Source organism: Drosophila suzukii, chromosome 2R (genome assembly GCF_043229965.1).
Source record: "Drosophila suzukii chromosome 2R, CBGP_Dsuzu_IsoJpt1.0, whole genome shotgun sequence".
Classification (NCBI taxonomy): Eukaryota; Metazoa; Arthropoda; class Insecta; order Diptera; family Drosophilidae; genus Drosophila; species Drosophila suzukii.
The window spans coordinates 18885572-18906331 of NC_092081.1; the positions used below are offsets into that span (position 1 = coordinate 18885572).

Below are 20760 nucleotides of genomic sequence, written 5' to 3' on the forward strand. Positions count from 1 at the left end.
ATTATCTGGTTTATTAAAACAAAAGTATTCAAATTCCACATAGTTAATCAATAGTAATATAATCAATAATGACAAATAAAAGATACTGATGCTAGGCTACATGTTATTATGGTAAAATACACAATAATAGCCAGGTATTAATTTGTTTTGTCTGGTTTTGGATAGCATTAAACATAGTGACAATAAGAGATTATACACAAATTATACATTATGTTAATTCATTATAATATAAATGAAACTGGTATAAATTTAAATTTGTCACAGTTAATCAATAGCAAAATAATCAATAATCACACAAAAGATACTTTTGTTAGAGCTTACAATGGTTTAGGTAAAATAAATAATACATTACAATATTGAAATTCTGCACAATACATATTTTAGTTGGTAAAAGATTAAAATTCGTCGCAGTAGATAAATAGTACAATTTTCAATAATCACAAATTAAAGATATTTTAGTTAAAGGTTAAAATTGTTCAGTTAAAATGATAAATAATAAATTTCTATCTATGCATAATCGATTCAGTTATTCGGGTAAAATTAACATTAAAAGTTAGTAATAAATTAGCTCTGTGAGAATTTTCATTATTATTCATGTGATGTTATGAGTATTTGGGGAACCTGTGGTTTAGCTGGGCCGCTTAAATCTTGTAGAGCGTTGTGCTGCCAAAAGTTAAGTGGTCCCGGTGGCAGGGCTGTGAGTTTTCCTTCATCATCATCTTGGACCTTATATAAATATATACTTATCTCCGTTCTAAAACTCTCCATTTCGGCCTTCTCTTGGGTTCCAACTGCCTCCACCTCTAAACTGCGCATCTGGTTAGATATGCTTTTGAAGTGTTCTTCGTGGAGATGCAGATCGGATACGAGGGTCAGGACATGCTGCAGCGGGAACAGAATATTTCTTGAGGCGGACACCTCTGATCGTCGAAAGCGCATGTTCTTAATCAAAAGATTGAGCGTATCCCTAAAGATGATGTAACGCATCAGCCAGGCGTCCAAAACTGCGCAGTTCCTATCGATGAGCTGAACGTGGGCAGTTAGAGCAACAGAAGCCTTCTTCTTGGCTTTGGACTCGTTGTATAAGTGCAACTGTATAATCGGCAGACAATTAATGTAAATGTCAATACGAAACTCCATGATGGCACCTATTAGCTTTTCAATCTCGAGATCCAGGTACCTCATTGCTGGTACAGACGCCTTACATTGAACTAGGATCTTCCACATCCGATTACTGGGAAGTAAGATTTCCGCCGCTTTGATGAGGTGACGAAACATGAAGTACATATCGGAAACATATTCATTGGCTGGTAGATCATCTACAGGTTGTACATCTTTTGGTGGTGAGGCCAGTAACTCAATAATAGTGTCGAGAGCAGCAGTATCCAGGTTCGAATTGGGTAGCTGATAGATTTGCAGTATAAGCACCGAGCAGAACATGAACTTTGCCCGCTTCAAGTCCAGTCTGTCGTTGGACAGTTCAGTAGTGCAAAAATCCTTTAGCTGTTGGGCTAAGCCGCATATCCTGGTGGTCACCTCGTGGTTCGGATTCCTTAGATTGTTGTGCATCAGTACCAGCATGGCAGCCAAGCTCTCCGATCCATAGAGAGTTATGTTCTCATTTTGTGTAGGTCTTTCCAGCACAAATTTGGCAAGAGTTTCGTATAGATTGTTAACATGACGTGGGCGTAGTTTGTTGGCCATCAGCATCGCATGCAGGCGACGAATATTATTGGCATATTCCTCCAAAAGCTCATTACTTATAGGGACCTCCGGTGAAGAAGCATCGACGGTGTTCAAATCGTCCTGCAAGCTAACAATCCTTTCTCGTAAATCTCTTGCCGCTGTGGAGTGTAACAGAATATTCCCAGTTACATCCGCAGAGCGCGACATATTCCAGTAGAGGTCATAGATCTCCGACTCAGTAAGGGTGTAGTCGTCTAAGAAACTGTTTAGACAGCAATCCTCCAACTTTATAAGCAACTACATAGATATATTATGATTAATTTAAGATATCTTAATATCATGTTTAATTTCTTTAAGCTTACAGTAACATTACACTCCGCAATAGCGTCAAAATCGATCATACCATAGATGCCAAGGAGAATGGGTCGAGCTCCACTTTGCGTAAATGAGGTATGCAGAAAATGCGGCCAGGCGCACAAGAATTCATCGACCTGGTGCCGAACCTCTGGGTCAGAGTACTCCGCCATGCGAAGTTCAAAGAGAATGCTCGCCGATTGGGCTGCAATAAGACTCAACTCCATCCGAACATTTGCAGCGCAGAGCAGTCTACAGAAGAACCTGAAATCCATAAGCTCTTCAAAGTGTTCATTAATGGTATCCAAATAGCGCTTGAGTTCAGCTCGGAATTGCGGGTAGCTCACACTTGCTCGGGGAGATGAGGGGTTCTTGATGTAGGTTTCCAGGACGTGCTGTCCCACGTCCCAATCCTCAATCTGGGACTGGCGCTTTGCCAGGGCTATGTATACCTTGGCCGCCATAGAAGCAACCACCACACAAGTCGCCTGCTTTCTGAGGACAAGTTGCAGTAGGACCTCAAGGAATCGCATGGGGAAGCCCTCTGTGCTGTCTAAATATCTTTGAAGAGTCATCAAATACCTCAAAGTGGCCAAAAGCAAGTGTTTGGACTGGCTCTTCTCGAGGGTGTCAAATTGCAGGATCACATACTTGCCTGTTATCAGCTCGTTCGAGAAGGATTGCAGGTACTCTCTTTGCTCCCTCGATTTAAACAGCTTGAGCACCGAATCCAAGAACTCATAGGCCATGATATAGCTTTCGTTCTCGGTCATCACAACGCTTAGGATAGTGTAGACAAAGTCCAAGGCAGACTTTTCCGCGCCACAGAAGAATTCGTAGTGCTGTTGGAAAATTTGCAGCATGGGCGGGACAATCACTGGGCAGGTATCCTGGTAGCTATAAAATATAAAAACCCATTAAAATAGGTGGATTCTAACGATTGTTGCTTATTAATTAATGATTTGAAGTTTTAGATTGCAATTTTTGTTGGAAAACTATTGTTTAACATATTTTAGGTAGTAAATTAAATTACTTTATGTGTTCTAGGTAGGTAAATTATAAAAAAATAGCATTCCGATCATTAAGAGTTAATGTATTTATACTATGATTAGTTTTGTTAAATACATATATGTAAGACCTTAAATGAGGCATTAGGTCTGCTCCCATAATATTTCTTCTAATCCAATATTCTATTCTAATATTTCTTCTAATCCAAGACGGATTGATGTAAGAAACACAACCGATTTTGGTTTTAAATAGATTATGAACTTACAATACTCCATATCGAACACCCACGGCGAGTGATACGCAAATCTCCTTTAGACCTGGGAAGTCCTCATAGTCGGGCAGTAATTTGGCCAGTCCGCCCAGAAAGCTGAAAGCTACGGAAGGTTTAGGATCGGTGACTATCTTTTAGGCAATATGGATAACCTACACAGTCTGGCAAGCGGTTCGCACAGGAATTGGTTGAGTTCCAGGTCGCCACCTACGGCGTCCACCACTTTGATCCACTTTACGACGAGCTTCAAATAGGAGGATAATGGATGTTTCTGATCTCTGTTCCCCTTCTTGGCCAGATGGTCTGCAATTTGGGCCAACATCCGAGGCAGCTGAACCAGGAACTCATCCAGTCTTTCCATTAAATTCGGTGGAGGATCAAAGATATAGTTGGGGTTATGATCGAGATACGGATGATCCTGTGTCTGATTAAATTCCTCAATGCTCACTTGGAAATTCAGGTTAAGAGCTCTAAAGCAGTGACCCACAAACTGGTGAGAGACCCTTACAATCCAATTTTCAGGGTCAGAGATCAGGGCTTGCATGAAGGCATAGGCGAATTCCTTGGCTACCGCCTGATTTTCTATATTACTAATTGGGAACACACACATTTAAACCTGCGTACTTACTCGGGTATCGCCAATCGTCGAAATGGCCGTAAAGAAATCCATTTTCAGCTAATAATTGAGTAGTAAACAATATGGGACGCCAAGTTTAACATTCTTTTTCAAATGGGCGTCTTAGTGTGTTGGAAAACGCGTCGTCATAAAAATTTCAGTGCTGCACAATGTATTAATATGGCACTGTAATCACGATCAGTCGGTATCGATTGCTTATTGGCGCCCATACATATATTTTTGAATTATTTAGTTCTAAGGTCAAAAACTTAACAATTCAGAAAATTAATGCATATCTTTATTTATTGTAAACACCCTTAAACAATTTTTTAGTAAAGTTAAGAACAAAGTGCAGACTTGGCGTTTATTAAAAGAGTATTTGAAACATGGTTTCTTTTTAAATTTGTAATATTTTTTATGGTTAACTATTATTCTAAGTCTTTTTGTTTCGGGTAAGCCAAACATACCATTAATGCTTTTTATGTTGATACCCAGATCCAATTAAAAGCAATGACCTTTGAATTGCCATTGTTCACATGTTCTGATTGTTTAATTACCCTAACCCTAGCAATATTTTTCCACCAAGTTACAGTTTATTTTATCCTTCCCTATGAAGCAGACAACTTGAGAATGAGGCTAACGTTGTACTTAATAGTTACCATCGGTTTGGTAGACACACACTGCGCTTCCTTAAAATACATTTTAAAATCTCTTAAAGTCGAGCTTCGCTTTGAAACGATTCTTCTTTTAGAAAGTTCGACTGAAATTAATTCGTGTTGGAAACAGAAAGACATTCAAAACCAGATGCCCATCCTGAATCTCAATTCAAATCAAAGCTTGTATCTAAAAGATAAATTCAATACAAATATGCTGGCACTAGTTTGCTTGAACGAAAACGAAGAAAACACCATGCTGGCTCTCTATGAAAATCTGGAAGATATGCGCGATACTCCCACTATATTATTCGTGCGTTCGGATTTCGAAATTAGGGATATATTCGTGGAGTGCCAAAAAAAGAAAATGCTTAATGTGGTGGCTTTCAAAGGTTTAGAAACTGAGTTTATTTACAGCTTCCAACCATTCCCAAGATTTCAGTTAATCAAAAGAAGTGTAAAGGAAACTGCTATATATTTTGAGGGACATCTTACTGATTTGGGCGGCTATACCCTCAGTGCACTACCCGATAATGTAATACCTCGAACAGTGGTCTACAGGAATCCCGATGGAAATCGCCAGTTGGCTGGATATCTTTACCCCTTTATACGGAACTATGTGAGCACCATTAATGCTACTCTCAAAATCTGCTGGGATCTAGTTCCGGAAGATGGCATGAAAGAGTTGACGAAAGTAATCAGTCTCTCGGAAACTTACAACGTGGACTTTCCGCTGGGTATTCATGGCATTGAGCATGGGACGACCAAACAAAACGTTCATATGGAGGTTTCTAGCTGGTTCGTGATGCTGCCCATGGAACCCTATTGGGTTCGATCATGTTTCTTGAACAAACTGGGTTGGGAGAGGATAATACCATTGATGTTACTTTTGGCTGTAGTGCTGGGCAATGCCCACCGAATTGAAGTGGGCTTGAGTCCCAGCTGGCGATGCTGCTTCGTGGGAGATAAAGTCCTGCGAGGAATCCTGGCACAGCCGATTATCCTACCCACAGCACTCTCCCCCAAACTAATGCTCATTTATTGGTTACTTCTGCTGAGTGGATTCTTTGTTAGCAACTTTTACACAGCCAATCTCGAAACGTGGTTGGTAGATCCACCATTGGCTCATCCTGTCCGCACCTGGGAACAAATGCGCAGCTTGAATCTGAGGCTCCTAATTGTCCCTTCCGAATTTGATACCTTGAAGAAGGCCCTAGGCAAGGAATTTACAGATGAGTATAGTGATATTTTCGAACTAACCAACTCGGTGGAGTTCCAAGACATGCGACTATCTATGGATCCGTCTTATGCCTATCCTGTGACCGAGACCTTGTGGCCACTTTTGAAGCATGCACAGACCAGACTCCTGAAACCCGCATTCCGACGATCCAGGGATATAGAGATCATACATCTATTGATCATGTCCATGCCCTTGCCACACAATTCCATATTTTACAAATCATTAAATCGCTATAAATCACTCACTTATCAGAGCGGATTGTATGAGTATTGGTTCAAACGGAGCTTCAATGAGTTACTTGACCTGCGGAAAATCAATTACAAAATAGATGACAACCTTGAGTCCTACCGGGACTTCGATTGGCACGATTACAGCTTTGTATGGCTGGCCTTCCTGGTGGGAAGTATCATAAGTTTCTTAGTCTTTCTTGGTGAAATTAAATACCACAGATGGCACTTAAACAAAACATCACTTTAATAGTTTTGTTATTTTAAAAACCTTCCCAACTATAAATAATAAATGTATATCCTTTAAAAAAACTAAAGATTGATTGAATTTATTAATAATTTAAGGCTTTCTTTAAAAATGTTTATCTATGGGTACATTAATTAGATAAACCACCCACATATGCCGGTTCTCCTTGGAACTTGACACTTGACACTATTAAAAAAAGTGACAATTAATTGTTAGTGCTTGACAGTTTTGCTTGTGCAGCCAACAGATTTTATCGTCATGACTCTAGGGAAAAGTCCAACCAAGTGGCAGTTCATTTTACCAACCCGTTTTAAACAGGTCACGTCAAAATGCGGTTAGCTTTTTATTTTATATTAACCAGTTTGGTAAAAGCAAATAATTTTACTTTGAATAGTATGCTTAAATCTCTTGAGGATGAGCTGCATTATAGGACTATTTTTCTTTTCGAAATTTACCCTCCAAGGGATTCGTGTCCGATGCTTACAAACTTACAAAGTAAGGTTCCCATCCTAAACTTCAATGCAAAGCAAAGTGTGTATCTCAAAGATGCTTTCAGTTCAAATATACTAGTACTTGCTTGTTTGAAGAAAAATGAGATAGCCACAATAAAGGCACTGTTTAGTAATCTTCAAGATATGCGAGACACCGCCACCATACTATTTGGATCTTCGGTTCATCACATACGAAATTTATTCCTGGAGTGTTTCAGTGAAAACATGCTCAATGTTTTGGCATTTAAAGGCTCAAACAGAGAGTTCATCTACAGCTTCCAGGCATTTCCGACATTTCGCGTTGTAAAACGCAGCTTACCAGAAACTCAACGGTACTTTGAGCCACAGCTGCAGGATCTCGGGGGGTATACCATTAAGACATTACCCGACAACATAATGCCAAGAACTGTGACCTACCGAAATGCCGATGGAAATCGCCAGTTGGGCGGATATCTCAGTCACTTCATACGAAACTATGTGAGCACCATAAACGCCACTCTTGAAATTTGCTGGGACCTAGTTCCGGAGGACGGTATAATCCCTTCGTTGGATAATATTACACTCTCGGAGAACAGACTTTGGGACTTTCCTCTGGGCTTTGATGGTCTCGACCAAAGGATATTAAAACAGAACATTTTCATGGAGGTCTCCAGCTGGTTCCTGATGCTGCCCATGGAACCCGCCCTTCCTCGAGCTCGTTTCTACTTAAGTTTTGGTTTGTACAGGCTAGTACCTTTAATGTTACTGGTAGCAATGGTGCTCAGCAATGCCCATCGGTTGGAAGTGGGCTTAGGTCCGAGTTGGCGATGGTACTTGGTGGGAAATAAAGTCCTGAGAGGAACCCTGGCACAGCCATTTATCCTACCCAAAAGACTGTCTCCCAAACTGATGTTAATTTATTTGTTGCTCCTGCTGAACGGGTTCTTTGTGAGCAATTTTTGTATTGTCTACCTCACGACTTGGCTCGTCCATCCGCCGACTCTAGATCGAATAACAGACTTTGAGCAAATGCGTCGCAGGAAGCTGTATATCCTCACAATCCCTTCGGATCTGGATTTCTTGGAGACCACCTTGGGCAGGGAGTTTGTAGAGGCCCGCAACGATTTATTTCGGATCACCGACTCGGCGGATTTTCAGAGGAGGCGCATCTCTATGGATCAATCTTTTGCATATCCAGTGACTTTCACCTTGTGGCCACTTTTGGAACAGGCACAACTTAGGTTACGTCGACCCATCTTCCGCCGTTCCAAAGATATAGTGATTCTACCCTTTATTATTATGGCTATGACACTGCCTAACAACTCGGTATTTCACCAGTCTCTCAACCGATATAGTTTACAAACTCATGAGAGCGGACTTTATCATTTTTGGTTCAGACAAAGCTTTAACGAATTGGTTGCCCTCGGCAAAATATCGTATGCAGTAGATATGGACCATGAGGCCTATTTTGATCTGAAGTGGCAGGATTTCCACTTTGTATGGCTTGGCTTTGTGGGGGGAACTATCACAAGTTTCCTAGTGTTCCTTGGCGAGATTGGATACCAAAGGTGGCTTTTGAAACATAAACAAAAATAAAACAATCTTGTTAAATTGTATCAACTTTAATACTATGTATAAATACAAAATAATTGTTTACCTCTTAAGTAAACTGATTGTTCTAAAGTTTCCTCGAAAACAGAAATATTTATCTGTGAATAACAAGTTGGTGCTGACATTTTTTTCTGCTTGGGAAATAAAGAAATGCATTTGCAATTAAAAAGTGTGACATTTCAGTTTTTATAGATTGTTAGATTCTTATTGCCTTACTGACTTATACCAGATTTTATCATGCTAACCATAACTAAGCAAATGTTTTGTAGGGTTACAGTTTTTCATACAAATCCGCTTTGAGTAGTCGTCTTGAAAATGCGTCTGGCTTTATATTTTATATTAATAAGTTCAGTCGAAACACAAAGTGTGTTTTTGAATAACCTTTTAAAGACCCTTGAGAAAGAGCTTCATTACAATACAATACTTCTTTTAACTCAAGGTAACACGTGCTGGAATCTAGAAGACTTTCAAGAAGAGTTTTCCATTCTAAACTTCAATGCAAATTACAATGTGTATCTAAAAGATGCTTTCAACTCAAATATACTGGTACTGGTTTGCTTGGAAAAAACTGAAAAAGATGTAATGAAGGCACTGTATAGTAATCTTGAAGATATGCGAGATACACCCACCATACTATTCGGGTCTTCAGATAGCCACATTCATAAACTATTCCAGCAGTGCTTAAATGAAAGTATGCTGAATGTGTTGGCATTTAAGGGATCGAACAGAGGGTATATCTACAGCTTCAAGGCATTTCCAAAACTTGCCGTTATAAAACGAAATGTAATGGAAATTCGACGATACTTTGAACCTCAACTCGAGGATATGGGGGGATATACCTTAATGGCACTACCTGACAACATAATCCCTCGAACTGTGGTCTACCGAGATGCCGATGGAATTCGCCAGTTGGGTGGATATCTCAACGCCTTCATCCGGAACTATGCTAACACCATGAATGCAACTCTTCACATTTGCTGGGATCTAGTACCAGAAGAGGGTATGAGGCATTTGTCGAATATTACCAAGCTCTCGGAGATGAAACACGTCGATTTTCCGCTGGGTATTGATGATCTTACCATTGACTCAAGCAAAACTAACATTCCTGTGGAGGTATCCAGCTGGTTCCTGATGGTACCCATGGAAAGCCCCCGTGGCCGAAATCGTTTCTATATTGAATTACCTCTAAGTAGACTAATACCTCTTGCGTTCCTGATAGCTTTAGTGCTAAGTAATGCCCATCGGGTGGAATCGGGCTTGAGTCCCAGCTGGCGATGCTGCTTCGTCGGAGATAAAGTTTTGCGAGGATTCCTGGCACAGCCATTTATCCTACCCCGAAGACTATCCCCCAAACTGATGTGTATTTATTGGATGATCCTGCTGAATGGTTTCTTTTTCAGCAACTTTTATTTGGCCAATTTGGAGACCTGGCTTGTTCATCCACCGACGAATGAGAAAATCCAGGGCTGGGATCAAATTCGCAGCCGGAAGCTTAAAATCCTTATTACACCATCTGAGTTGAATTACCTAGCCTTCACAATGGGGTCAAAGTTTGTGGATACCCACAGCGATATATTCCAGATGACGAACTCGACGGATTTTCAGATAAAACGCATCTCGATGGATCAGTCTTATGCCTATCCTGTGACCTACACCTTATGGCCAATTCTGATGCACTCTCAAGTTAGACTTCGTCGACCCATATTTCGCCGATCCAAGGAGTTGGTTTTCAAGCCATTTATAATTTTGGCATTGCACCTGCCAAGGAACTCAATTTTCTACAAGTCCCTCCTTCGTTACAGAGATTTAACTCACGCTACCGGACTGTATAAATTTTGGTTTAGAAACACCTTTAACGAACTTGTGGTACTGCGACAGATCTCCTACATAGAAGATGATGTTGAGGTGTATTGCGATCTCAAATGGCAGGACTTTTTGTGTGTATGGCTGACCTTTTTGGGAGGAACTGTCTTAAGTTTTCTGGTGTTTCTCTGGGAGCTTCGTTACTACAGGTGGCATTAAAAGAAGGCCCCACTCCAAATGAATTTATAATATATCAACTTATTAACCACAAATAAATGCTAATCGTTCTGTCAATTTCAAGGGTTTATGGCTATGGAATTATTCTTGCAGATCATGGAAATAAATTGATTAAATGGTTGGCAGCAGAGCGACCTTGACCAATATGCCTACCTCAATTTTAACACTAATCTAAAACTAAACTACACTGAGGATAATGCAAAGCAACCTTACCACTATCTCATTTGGGAGGACCTGTACTACGTGTAGGACGATTTTTTATTCAGTCTTCTGTTTTACTTCCCATGGCATCGATAAGAAAGCAATCAAGACCCTCATTTTATTTACTAATTTTTGATACGCCAATAAAATTCATGAAACTTATGGAATGAAATAAAATAAAGGATAAATGTAACCTCTTTAAACTACAACAATTAAACGCCGGGTAGCAATTTCAAACACTTTTTGCAAAAGCATTTTTATTCAAGTTTCACATGCCTCTGCTCACTGCATCTTGATTTTCATCATTAAATGTTTTTCCATTTTCTTGTTCATTTTCGCTTGGTTTTTTTTTTAGGTTTGTTAATAAGTAGGTATTTGTAATATGTTATAATTAGGATTTTCGTTTCAATGGAATTACATATATAATGCATATATTATACGCCATCTGTGTCAGTATTATCTGTGCTTCTTGTGTGGGGTTTGCTAGTCATTAAAATGGGACTTTCGAGGGGCACACACACCCAAGTCCAAGCAAAAAATTTAAATAAAAACTAGGTTCTCGTGAGTAGAGTCGAATTCGAATGCAGGTGTTATAATGTCTCATTTAGCAAATGTGCAAAATTGAGTAAATTTTATGCGGTGTTGCGTGTTCGAAGTGGGACTCGATTTGTGTTGTTTATCAATTAATTTTGTAAGACTGAATTAACATTTCTTGTACTCTCTAAAAATTTAGCACTATAAAAGGGTTCTCCTTTGGGTTTTTCTTATTCTTTTTGTTTGTCGTTTATTTTGTTTTTAGGTAAATTCTGCAAAAGCAATTACCAAAAAAATTAAGTTTCAATTACAATTATAATTTGTAATAATAATAAGAAGTATGTCGCATTTGCTTGGCAAAGGAAAATAAATTTCATTTTCTTTCTTTTGTTTTGTACATTTGTGTAAATATTATTCAATTGCATAATTTTCTTTTGTTTGTCTTGTAAATTCATATTGCATATGTTCTGTGTGAGTTAGAGTGTGGAGGCCTAATCCTACTTTTGTCCTGAAAACTAGAATCGTAATATCGCTCGCTCCCCGGGGTCAAAACCCCTTGAATCAATGATCAAAGGGAGCGGGCAACCTAAGCTCAAAATGAAATGTAATGGAAAATAAATATTGTCAAATGAGGGTTACATTAATTATGCCTTCCTAAATATTGCCATCATTTATAACTATTTTTATGTAATTTCATTTTTTGTTCTCTTGTGGTACTGTTTTAACTATACATGGTGTGTATATGTCTAGACGCAAAACTTGAATCTTACAAATTTCGAGTGAGTTTAGCATTGTTTGGTTTTCTTAACATTTTTGTTTTTCTCTTTACTTTCGTTTTCTGTTCTTGGAAACATTTTAAAAATTAAGCTCAATAATCTTAAATTATGTATGTATTTGCTTTCATTTCGGTTTAATTTGCCATGGGCCGAACTTGTATACACGCCTGCCTTTAAAGTGCCTTTCTTTTTTAGGGTTTTGTTTCGTGCCTTGTATCCATAATAATATTCTAAAAGATTTTAAACATTGCATTGTGTACACTTTTTGGATTGGTTATATTCAATTAGTTTTTCTTTCTTTTTTGCTTTCGTTACATTACGGCTGTCTTTGCGGTCCTGTTTTGTGGTTTCATTTTCGTTTTTGCTACTTGAAACAATGTACAATTAATTACAAAAATGTCTTGTAATTGCTAAAATTTTAATACTCATGTACTGTCCGCAGGAGCGGCGCTGGCCCTCCTGCTAATTCATTATCTGTTCAGCTCCGATCTATTCTTTCCTCCGCATTTGCGTCTACTATATAAATTACGTGTAGGGTTCGCTTTCGCAATGGTTGCACTTGATTCCTCGTCAAAAGTATTAGTTATAGCGTAGAGTGTGTGAGTATTATAAACGCTTTTTAACTACAGCGTGTGGTTTTACGTTAAATATATATGTAGAGTGAGTGCTTCAATTGTTAATAGGGGTTACATCAATTGTATTTTTTTAATTTTTGTTTTAAATTTTTTTTTGTTTTTTTGTTGTTTTAGTTTGGTTTTAATATATAATAGGTATGTGTAAATATTCATATGTTGCCCAGTACTCGGCTGGGCGTAGCTCTAGTTGCGATCGCACGATCTAGACTTAATGCCAAGGGGCCTGTGTGAATGTTGGCCTGGTGTGGGTAAATACATTTCGAAATACGTGTACGCAATGTGTTCTTTAGGCGAGAAGCTGACAGCGAAGCCTCTGCTTTGCTCACTAAATTCAACAGTAAAGACAAACATCTAATTCCAAAAAAACGCTAGTGAGTGCTAAGAAACTGTTGTCCTAATGCCTAGAAAATCCTTTCGATTGAGAGTTCGTACTCCGCTTCTCCTTTCGCTTTCGCTACCGATTCCGTATCTTATGTTCTTGTGTGTTTCTATAAATTTCAACTGTGTTGCAACACTTTTGCCTACGTCTAAATGTATATGTGCAGGAGTTGCATCCTGCCCGCCTGCTGCCTGAATGTTCGCCTAGCTGCTCGATACAATTTCTCGTAAATATCTATATAGGTTTATATATGGGTGTATATTGTATGTGTGTGGGTTCTGAGTCAACTCCTAGCGATGTCCTTGGATCAGCTGCCTCCGCCGTTGCCGCCTTAGTAGTAAAATATCTGACCGGCCTTCTGGCGCTTGCGCTCCTCCAGCTTGCGATTGATCTCCTGCTGCCGCTCGGCCTTGCTCAGGGCTCTTGCCACGTACAAGAACTTGTTGTCGCCCAGCTGCTTGCCATGCAGGCCAATCACGGCGGCCAGCGCCGACTGTGGGTTCTCGAAAGCCACGAAACCGAAGCGCCGGGAGCGCCCCTCCTCGTCCAGCATGAGCTACAAGGATCGGAGAAAGCAAAACGATGATATAAACAAATCCGCACAGATGGGCCCAACGGAATCTCCTGCTTCCCCGCCGCTGCCACCACGCGGAGTGACGGCTCAGCATGGGCATGCGCAGCAATGGTGAAAGAGCGAATTTAAGAGCGTGAGAAACTGTGCCACATGGTTGTCGTCCAACCACCCGGCCCAGCTCACACCCCCGCTTGGATGGAATAGGATGGGATGAGAAGGCAAGGTGACCAAACAACGTACCTTGTGACTGGTGATGCGGCCGTAGGGCTCGAACATCTCGCGCAAGTGCTGCTCGGTGAACTCCTCGCTGAGGTTCTTCACGTACAGGTTCTTGAAGTGCGTGGCCTTCTCCTGCTCCCGGTCCCGCCGTGGTATGAACTTGACCACATGCACCTTCTGGTTATTGCACAGCATCCCGTTCACCTTCTCGATGGCCGCCCGAGCGGCCTCCTCCGAGTCGAAATGCACGAACCCGTAGCCGCGCGAGTTGCCATCCTCGTCCTTAGCGACATTGCAGTTTAGGATGTTGCCGAACACCGAGAACGTGTCGTACACCGCCTTGTTGTCGATGGACCGCTCCAGGTTTTTGATATAGATCTTGCCGCTGTCCGGGGAGCTGTTGCCGCCTCCACTGCCGCCGGTAGAGCCGCTAGCCAGGGCTCCACCGCCCACGCCCACACCCACATTGGCTCCCACGTTAGCAGAGTGCGAGGAGCTGGACGTGTGCCCGCTGCCAAGCGAGTTGTGCCCGCCATGCCGGCCCAGGACAGCGCCAACGTGGCCCAGGTGATGGTGGTGGTGCAGCTGCTGCTGATGGTGCGCAGCGGCCAGCGTGTGGTGGTTCAGGGCTGGCTGCTGCTGGTGGTAGTTCGCCGGATTGCCGCGGAACGTCATCGAGTTGACGAACATAATGGCTGCTGGCTGTTTGTGGAGCGTGGTGGCGGCTAGTGGAGTGCTGTGGCTGCTGTAGCGGTAGGTAGCGGTGGCTTCTGCGTCCTGGTGGCCGTGGTTTGGGATACCGCTGTAGATGGGCCCGAGAATCTTGACGGCGTTCTGGTCCTGGTAGTGATACTGCTGCTGTTCCTTCGCCGCTCCCCGTATTACCTGGTAACCGGACTCTGGGTTATTTCCGTTTCCAATCTGATCAGATCCGGTGAGATGACCACTTACCAGGTATTGCACACGGAATATTACCAAAAATTCGCGGTGTTCTCTGAAAAAATCGTTTTTCGCCCAGACTCTTTTCACCCTCTCTTTCTCTTTGCTCTTTCTCTCTCTCTTGCTCTTTTGTACTTTTTCTGGGGGCTTTCACTTTTCTTCTTCTTTCTGCTTCTTTTTCTTGGGGCTCTTCGTTCGACTTTGCGCAGCACTTTCTGGTTTTTTCGCGAGTGGCACCTAAACTAGAATCTTCAGCAATTGCAGCAGTATAAAACCAGGTTTAGCAGCTTCGGCGGTCGCCCTTTATTATTTAATTGTATTATATGCAAAAATTGTCGCTACTCCAGTGTTACCAGATGGTGAAACGGCTTTCCCCACCGAAGTCAAGGTATCGATGTCGGGAGTTGCAAGCCACCCGTGTCTATCGATAGTTTATTAGATGTGTACTCGCTAGGGATGTGCAGGGCGACAGTTAAAAATTAATTTAAATTTGTATTACCTTAAAGATTACAGGTATATCAAATATAGTCACTCCCAGCTGCTTCACAGTGTATAAAATTTCTCGTGGGGGATTCGTTTGAATTTACGTATTACTTCCTTTTGAATATTAATAATTTTCAATAATTAATCAGAGCTTTAATTAATTAAAACATCGATACTTTTCAATGCGGTCATACTTTCTCGTGCCTGCACAGCCTCCTCTCTAATGTATCGATTGCTTTCGGCGCCTGCTTGCCTATCGAAGTGCAACCACAATAACATTACACTTGTTTGTTTTTGATTTAATGCGGTAATTTAAGGTAATAATGGACCAGGATCGGGCACCTGCGAGTCCTGCGACGGAGAAGGCCAAAGCCTATGCAATAAAAAAGATTTCTCGCGAGAAAGAATCACATACTGGCGAAAAACCAACACTGGAAGAGACAGGTAGTCGTAGATTACCGGGTAATATAATGGCTGAAATGGCCTTAATATACCAGGCAGATCGCCAGAATAGCTTGAAAGTAGGAAGAGATCAGGGTCACAACCAGAGAATGGCTGACAGCACTGACTTCGTCGCCTTGGAGGATCTACTCCTGGCCCATTGCGACCCCACGCCCGAAGAGGTGGTCGAGAACATCCTGCGGGACTTCTGTTCATCTCCCACGTACGTGGAGGACGAGGATAAGCCCCCTTGCGAGTCGGAGCCATGGTTTCGATTTCGCCGGAAAAGGATCAAAACCTACAGCAGTCGAAGGGTCCCCAAAAAGGAGAACTTGCCTGAGGTAGTAGAAAACGAAGAGCAGGACCGGTTAAGCTGTTCCTCGGGTCTATCTGTTCAGGAGGATCTTAATACTACTTCCTTATCCGTCGTTTGCGACATGGATGTCAATACATCGCAGAAGATCCGCGAAAACCTGCTGAACCTAAGTCAATACTTTTCCCTGAGAAGCACAGGCCCAAATCCCAAAATAGATCTTCCATCTAAGGCAAGAAGGGATTCCGAGAAACCCTCGTGTTCCCGGGAACTTCGGAATGGTCTTTCAGACTCTAATTCATCTGCGGAATGTACCAATAATGAAATGCAGAGCCTGAAAGATGACCTGCTGGAGAATGGCTTCACATTCGAGGCCTCCCAAATCTGTGATATCAAGCCTCAAGGTAAGGAGAGTACTAAAAGGTCATGAAAAGCGTTCTTAATTCCACAGTTTTAGTTCCAGAATCCTTGGGTGACACTCTATTCGGAGATAGTAGGCAACCTACGACCATTTCGCACTCCCAATTGGGTAAGAGCTCAATTGATCCTATCATAAAGAGTGTATAAAAAACATGTTGTATTTCCAGAAGTCAAGTGCGATGAATGGTCTGAAGCAGACTCGTTCTTGGACGACTACAACACTGAAAAGATGACATTAGATGTTGAGGATTCTAAACCAATTGTGAATCAATTAAAAACAGAACCTGCGCCCTTGAAAGTGGAGACCCCGGACGTCTCAGTATTAGATGACATCCCAATCAGCGAGTGGTTAGTTGAAATGGATGTCCCCGATAAATCGCTAGAGGAAACCAAAGACTCATGCCAAGATATCGTTAAATTGGAGCCCAATTCTCAGAAAACATCTGAGAAGGGAGAAGATTTCGTTGGATTTCGTACAGCGTCCGACAAACCAAAAGAGGTTTTAGAAGAAATTCAGAAGAGAGCTGCAAAATTGTTGGCTGATTATGAAGCAGGGGAAACGCATCAACCTGAAATGGAACAAGTTCACAAAGTCCCGATTCCATCCGAGTTTTTGGGCTTTCGAACAGCCTCAAACAAAGCTATTCAGATGACCGAAGAGATGGAAAGAAACGGAGCCATGTTCATAGCCCAGTTCAAAAGTACAGATCAAACAAACCAGAATCATAAAGACACGAATTCGTCAGATTTCGTGGGTTTTCGAACTGCTTCAAACAAAGCAATTGAGATGACTGAAGAAATGGAAAGAAAAGGAGCCATGTTTGTAGCCCAGTTCACAACTACAGACCAAACAAATCAGAATCATAAAGACACGAATTCGTCAGATTTCGTGGGCTTTCGAACGGCCTCAAACAAAGCAATTGAGATGACTGAAGAAATGGAAAGAAATGGAGCCATGTTTATAGCCCAGTTCAAAACTACAGACCAATCAAGTCAATCAAAGGACGATGCATTTTTGCAGGAAATTGCTTTTAGTGAATGGCAACCCACTGATTTATTCGACGTTCCATCAACCTCGAATAAACTAACTTTCGACGAGAAGGTCAATGAGATTGATCTTCCAGAAAAGAAGACCCCTTGTAAAAATCAGTCGATGACTATTCCGCAGCTTGTCGGCTTTCGAAAGACACCATACAAATTTATAGAAGTGCCGGAAGAAATGAGAATTAAAGGAGATAAGTTAATTTCTGAAGTTGAATCCGGATTATATCAGCCTAGTCAAAAGCGTAACTCACATACTCAAGAATATTGGGGTAATAATAGCCAAGCCTTGGGTTCAACAGACTTTGTGGGATTCAAAACAGCCTCAAATAAGCCTATCGAAGTATCGGAGGAAATGAAAGCAAAAGCGGCCAAGTTAATAGCCGAGGTTGAGTCTGGCGAAATAAATCAACCAAGCAGAGAGGCGCAACAGGAAGTTGAGGACGAGTCCGATTTTTTCGGCTTTCGGACAGCCTCAAACAAACCAATTGTGATTTCTGACGAGATGAAAAATAAAGCTGTGAAGTTAATGGCTGAAGTGGCAGCAGCAGAAACGTTTAAGGAAATTCCTGCCAGTGATATTCATCAGAGTCATCGAAGTGTGCTAAATGAAAGGCGTACTGAAGATACTCCAGCATTCATTAGGCTCCGAACAGCGTCAAGCAAGCGCATAGGAATATCTGAGGAGATGACGGATACGGCAGTCAAAGTAACGGAAGATGTGCAAATAGTGAAGCCAATAGAAACTTCTAAGAATCAAGAAAAATCCTCCAATAGTTCTGAAATATCTGTGGAGGAGCTCCTTGGCTTCGAAATAAACGATGACCTTTATTTTTCAATGGAAGAAAACGCCAACGACTCTATATTTCCCAGGTTATCGCAGAGAACGCAAAATCATTTAGATATTAAGGATGACTCAAGTGTAATGACACCCAAGCGTAGAAGAGACACCTCCGACGGCATTCCATCAAGTAAAAGGCGTGCAAGAGAAAGAAACTCAGCAGAGAAAAATCCTCCTCAGGGTGGCAGGCAGTTAGTTAAGACAAAGTCCTGCCAAAGTGAACTTGCAACGCCTCCCCAATCGCAGGAGATACATGCCTCATTATCCCAACTGGCAGGTTTATCGCCCCTAGACAAGAGCACCAAGACTTCTGTGATAGCTCGCCGGAATCTCCTGTCACTAAGCAAACTACGAAAGAAAAGCAGCACCCCGGCGGAAACTTCCGCGGGGAAAACAATCACTCCGGCTAAATCACGATTCGCTCCCATGGCGGCTTCGACAAGTACTCCGCTTGCTGACAGGAATTCGAGTCTAGCCAAGGACTCCAAAAACCTCAGACAGAATGCAGAGGACGTGTCCCCAATTTGCATGCCACCCAATAAAAGTCGGAAACTTGGTTTGAGTCGGAGTCGCTATTAAGTAAACCTGCTTTTCTACAGACGAAGTATAAATCGCAGGTCGTTTTATAGTGGGTAGAAAAGCATTTAAAGTATAAGATTAAAATTGGTTAATATTTGTTTTTTTTTCGAACAATACGCTAGACAAATAAAGCGAATCCTAATTTGCAAACTGGCTTACGAATATGATAGAGCTAATAAGGAACCATTGTATTACATAAATTATATTAATACCAGTTGATTGTTCTTTACATCATTTTAACCAACTCTATGAAAAACACCAAAAGCGACATAGCCAGGCCCACGGCCCACAAAACAAAAGCGAAGAAATAGTAGTCCAGGTCAAATGCCTTGGCTGGAGGCTCATCATCCCGCATCAGCGTGTAGATGCCCTGCTGGATCAGCTCCCGAAAAGTATCCGCCTTCATTTTCATGTTGATTCCGTGCTCCTGCAGACGCCTCATGAACTCACTGGTCATCTCCAAGTACGGCAAACTATTCGACACGCAGTAGGACTCGAGGGCGTAGCCAACTCCCTGGCGTATCATATTAAAGCGCGGCGTCTTCAGAAGGTACTGCTGCATAAGGATCAGCTCCATGCGATCCTCGTACAACAAGTAGATGTAGCTTGTGTTGAGGCCATCTCGATATGCCTTCAGCAGGGTGGGGTTCAGGCTCATGCTGTTCCGACGTAGAGCCTCGGGAACAAAGGTATTCGATTGCAATTGCTTCTTGTAGAACTCGTCGTGCAGACTGGGATACGGAGCACGAGCCAGTTTCTCCAACGTATTGTACTCCCCTTCGTACAATCCCGACGTGAGGATACTGGAGAGCGTGGCTAGGTAGATATTGGTGAGTACAAAGCCTCCGATCGTTAGAATAACATGAATAGCTATATCTCTCCAACCAGCAATTCGGATATTTTGGTGGCAATTGTACAGGATATGGCTGAGGCTATGCAGGAGGCACTCTCCGATCTCATTTCGAGTTCCTCCTGAAGTCAGATAAAGCATCAGAGTACCGTAGAGAACAGTTAATATAACGACCAACCACAGAGTCCAACTGAAGGGTCGGGAGTAATAGAGATAACTGGAAATGGGTCGGGCATGGGGAACCATGAAGTACTCGGGTATAATAGAGAGTGGTGCTGTGTAGGACACATCCCATCTAAAGTCCTTAAAGTAACAAACAACGTCGATCTTTTTCGTGACCAGCATGTTCATAATGACTGCATACGATTCGTACTCCGATACATCGGGCAAGGGTACGCTCTCCAGGGTGGCATTATAGCGATATGTAAACTCCTTGACTGCCATAAACAAATATCCTGCCCGGACTAGTTCATTCTTATCGTTGAAATACTCAAAATCACGAGGAGCTAATGTGGTGCGAAGTGTGCGTACGGGAAGGCCTTTAAAATTACGAATGATCCTTTCTCGATTGAGATATTCGGAGATATTTACGAGCTTAACTGGTTGTATAGTTGGATAAGGTAGATAGCTGTTTAGGTCCTTGCCGCATATCAAAATCACATTAACAAAACCCTCTTTAAAGCAGTAGGTGTATAGGTCCTGCTTTAGAAACATTGGTTTTTCTACGCTTAGAAAAACTATATGCATCTCATGGAGTTTATCCAACAGATGAGGCAGTAGATTGGCCACCTTGGGATCTAGTCCAGAATCATTTAATTGAACCAGGACTAGGGTTCTTTCAGTAAAGTTTCCCCGGATTCGCAGATCTTTAGTTTCGCTCGAACTTGAATTAAGTAGAATTCTGGGAGGGTCTAGGCTATGGAGTATATTTAAGGCACCGAAATCTTTAAAATCTATGAACACATTTAGCTCAGTTTGAAAAGCGCGATTAAGTTCACGGATCACTTTGTTGGCTTCCAAATGAGGAGCACCAACTAACCGGTTAAGAACTAGTGTAATTAGAAAAAAGAACATTTTAATAGACATTAAGCGGCAAAGGGTTGCTTATATAG

At 41.7% G+C, this 20760-nt stretch overlaps 7 protein-coding genes across 11 annotated transcripts; 4 read left to right on the forward strand and 3 right to left on the reverse strand.

Moving 5' to 3' along the window:
• Positions 1 to 588: 588 nt before the first annotated feature.
• LOC108008215 (uncharacterized) lies at positions 589 to 4054 on the reverse strand. Its single transcript, XM_065863824.2, has 5 exons — positions 3948 to 4054; positions 3476 to 3893; positions 3314 to 3422; positions 2049 to 2937; positions 589 to 1983 (listed from the first exon to the last, which is right to left on the reverse strand). The coding sequence occupies exons 1-5, from the start codon at positions 3987 to 3989 to the stop codon at positions 589 to 591; spliced, it is 2853 nt and encodes a 950-aa protein (XP_065719896.2). The 5' UTR covers positions 3990 to 4054.
• Positions 4055 to 4537: 483 nt separating this feature from the next.
• Positions 4538 to 6305, forward strand: LOC108008216 (uncharacterized). Its single transcript, XM_017072006.2, has one exon. The coding sequence runs from the start codon at positions 4566 to 4568 to the stop codon at positions 6303 to 6305; it is 1740 nt and encodes a 579-aa protein (XP_016927495.2). The 5' UTR covers positions 4538 to 4565.
• A 322-nt stretch (positions 6306 to 6627) lies between these two features.
• LOC108008217 (uncharacterized) lies at positions 6628 to 8368 on the forward strand. Its single transcript, XM_017072007.4, has one exon. It carries the CDS (start codon positions 6632 to 6634, stop codon positions 8366 to 8368), a length of 1737 nt encoding a protein of 578 aa, XP_016927496.2. The 5' UTR covers positions 6628 to 6631.
• Positions 8369 to 8950: 582 nt separating this feature from the next.
• Positions 8951 to 10405, forward strand: LOC108008218 (Ionotropic receptor 60d). The gene has a single exon (XM_017072008.4). It carries the CDS (start codon positions 8966 to 8968, stop codon positions 10403 to 10405), a length of 1440 nt encoding a protein of 479 aa, XP_016927497.3. The 5' UTR covers positions 8951 to 8965.
• A 445-nt stretch (positions 10406 to 10850) lies between these two features.
• On the reverse strand, positions 10851 to 15059 carry LOC108009979 (polyadenylate-binding protein). 2 transcript variants are annotated; one of them, XM_017074753.4, is made up of 3 exons: positions 14693 to 15059; positions 13763 to 14626; positions 10851 to 13504 (listed from the first exon to the last, which is right to left on the reverse strand). In XM_017074753.4, exons 2-3 carry the CDS (start codon positions 14429 to 14431, stop codon positions 13280 to 13282), a joined length of 894 nt encoding a protein of 297 aa, XP_016930242.1. In that variant the 5' UTR covers positions 14432 to 14626; positions 14693 to 15059; the 3' UTR covers positions 10851 to 13279. The 2 variants fall into 2 exon arrangements, with proteins under 2 accessions (XP_016930242.1, XP_070850698.1); XM_070994597.1 differs by lacking the exon at positions 14693 to 15059 and having other exon boundaries at positions 13763 to 14640.
• A 336-nt stretch (positions 15060 to 15395) lies between these two features.
• Brca2 (BRCA2, DNA repair associated) lies at positions 15396 to 18951 on the forward strand. 4 transcript variants are annotated; one of them, XM_017075136.4, is made up of 3 exons: positions 15396 to 16321; positions 16375 to 16446; positions 16505 to 18951. In XM_017075136.4, exons 1-3 carry the CDS (start codon positions 15487 to 15489, stop codon positions 18796 to 18798), a joined length of 3201 nt encoding a protein of 1066 aa, XP_016930625.2. In that variant the 5' UTR covers positions 15396 to 15486; the 3' UTR covers positions 18799 to 18951. The 4 variants fall into 4 exon arrangements, with proteins under 4 accessions (XP_016930625.2, XP_016930626.2, XP_016930627.2 ...); XM_017075137.4 differs by having other exon boundaries at positions 16508 to 18951; XM_017075138.4 differs by having other exon boundaries at positions 16381 to 16446.
• Ir60e (Ionotropic receptor 60e) lies at positions 18922 to 20734 on the reverse strand. The gene has a single exon (XM_017072009.4). It carries the CDS (start codon positions 20732 to 20734, stop codon positions 19025 to 19027), a length of 1710 nt encoding a protein of 569 aa, XP_016927498.4. The 3' UTR covers positions 18922 to 19024.
• Between the last annotated feature and the right edge of the window lie 26 nt (positions 20735 to 20760).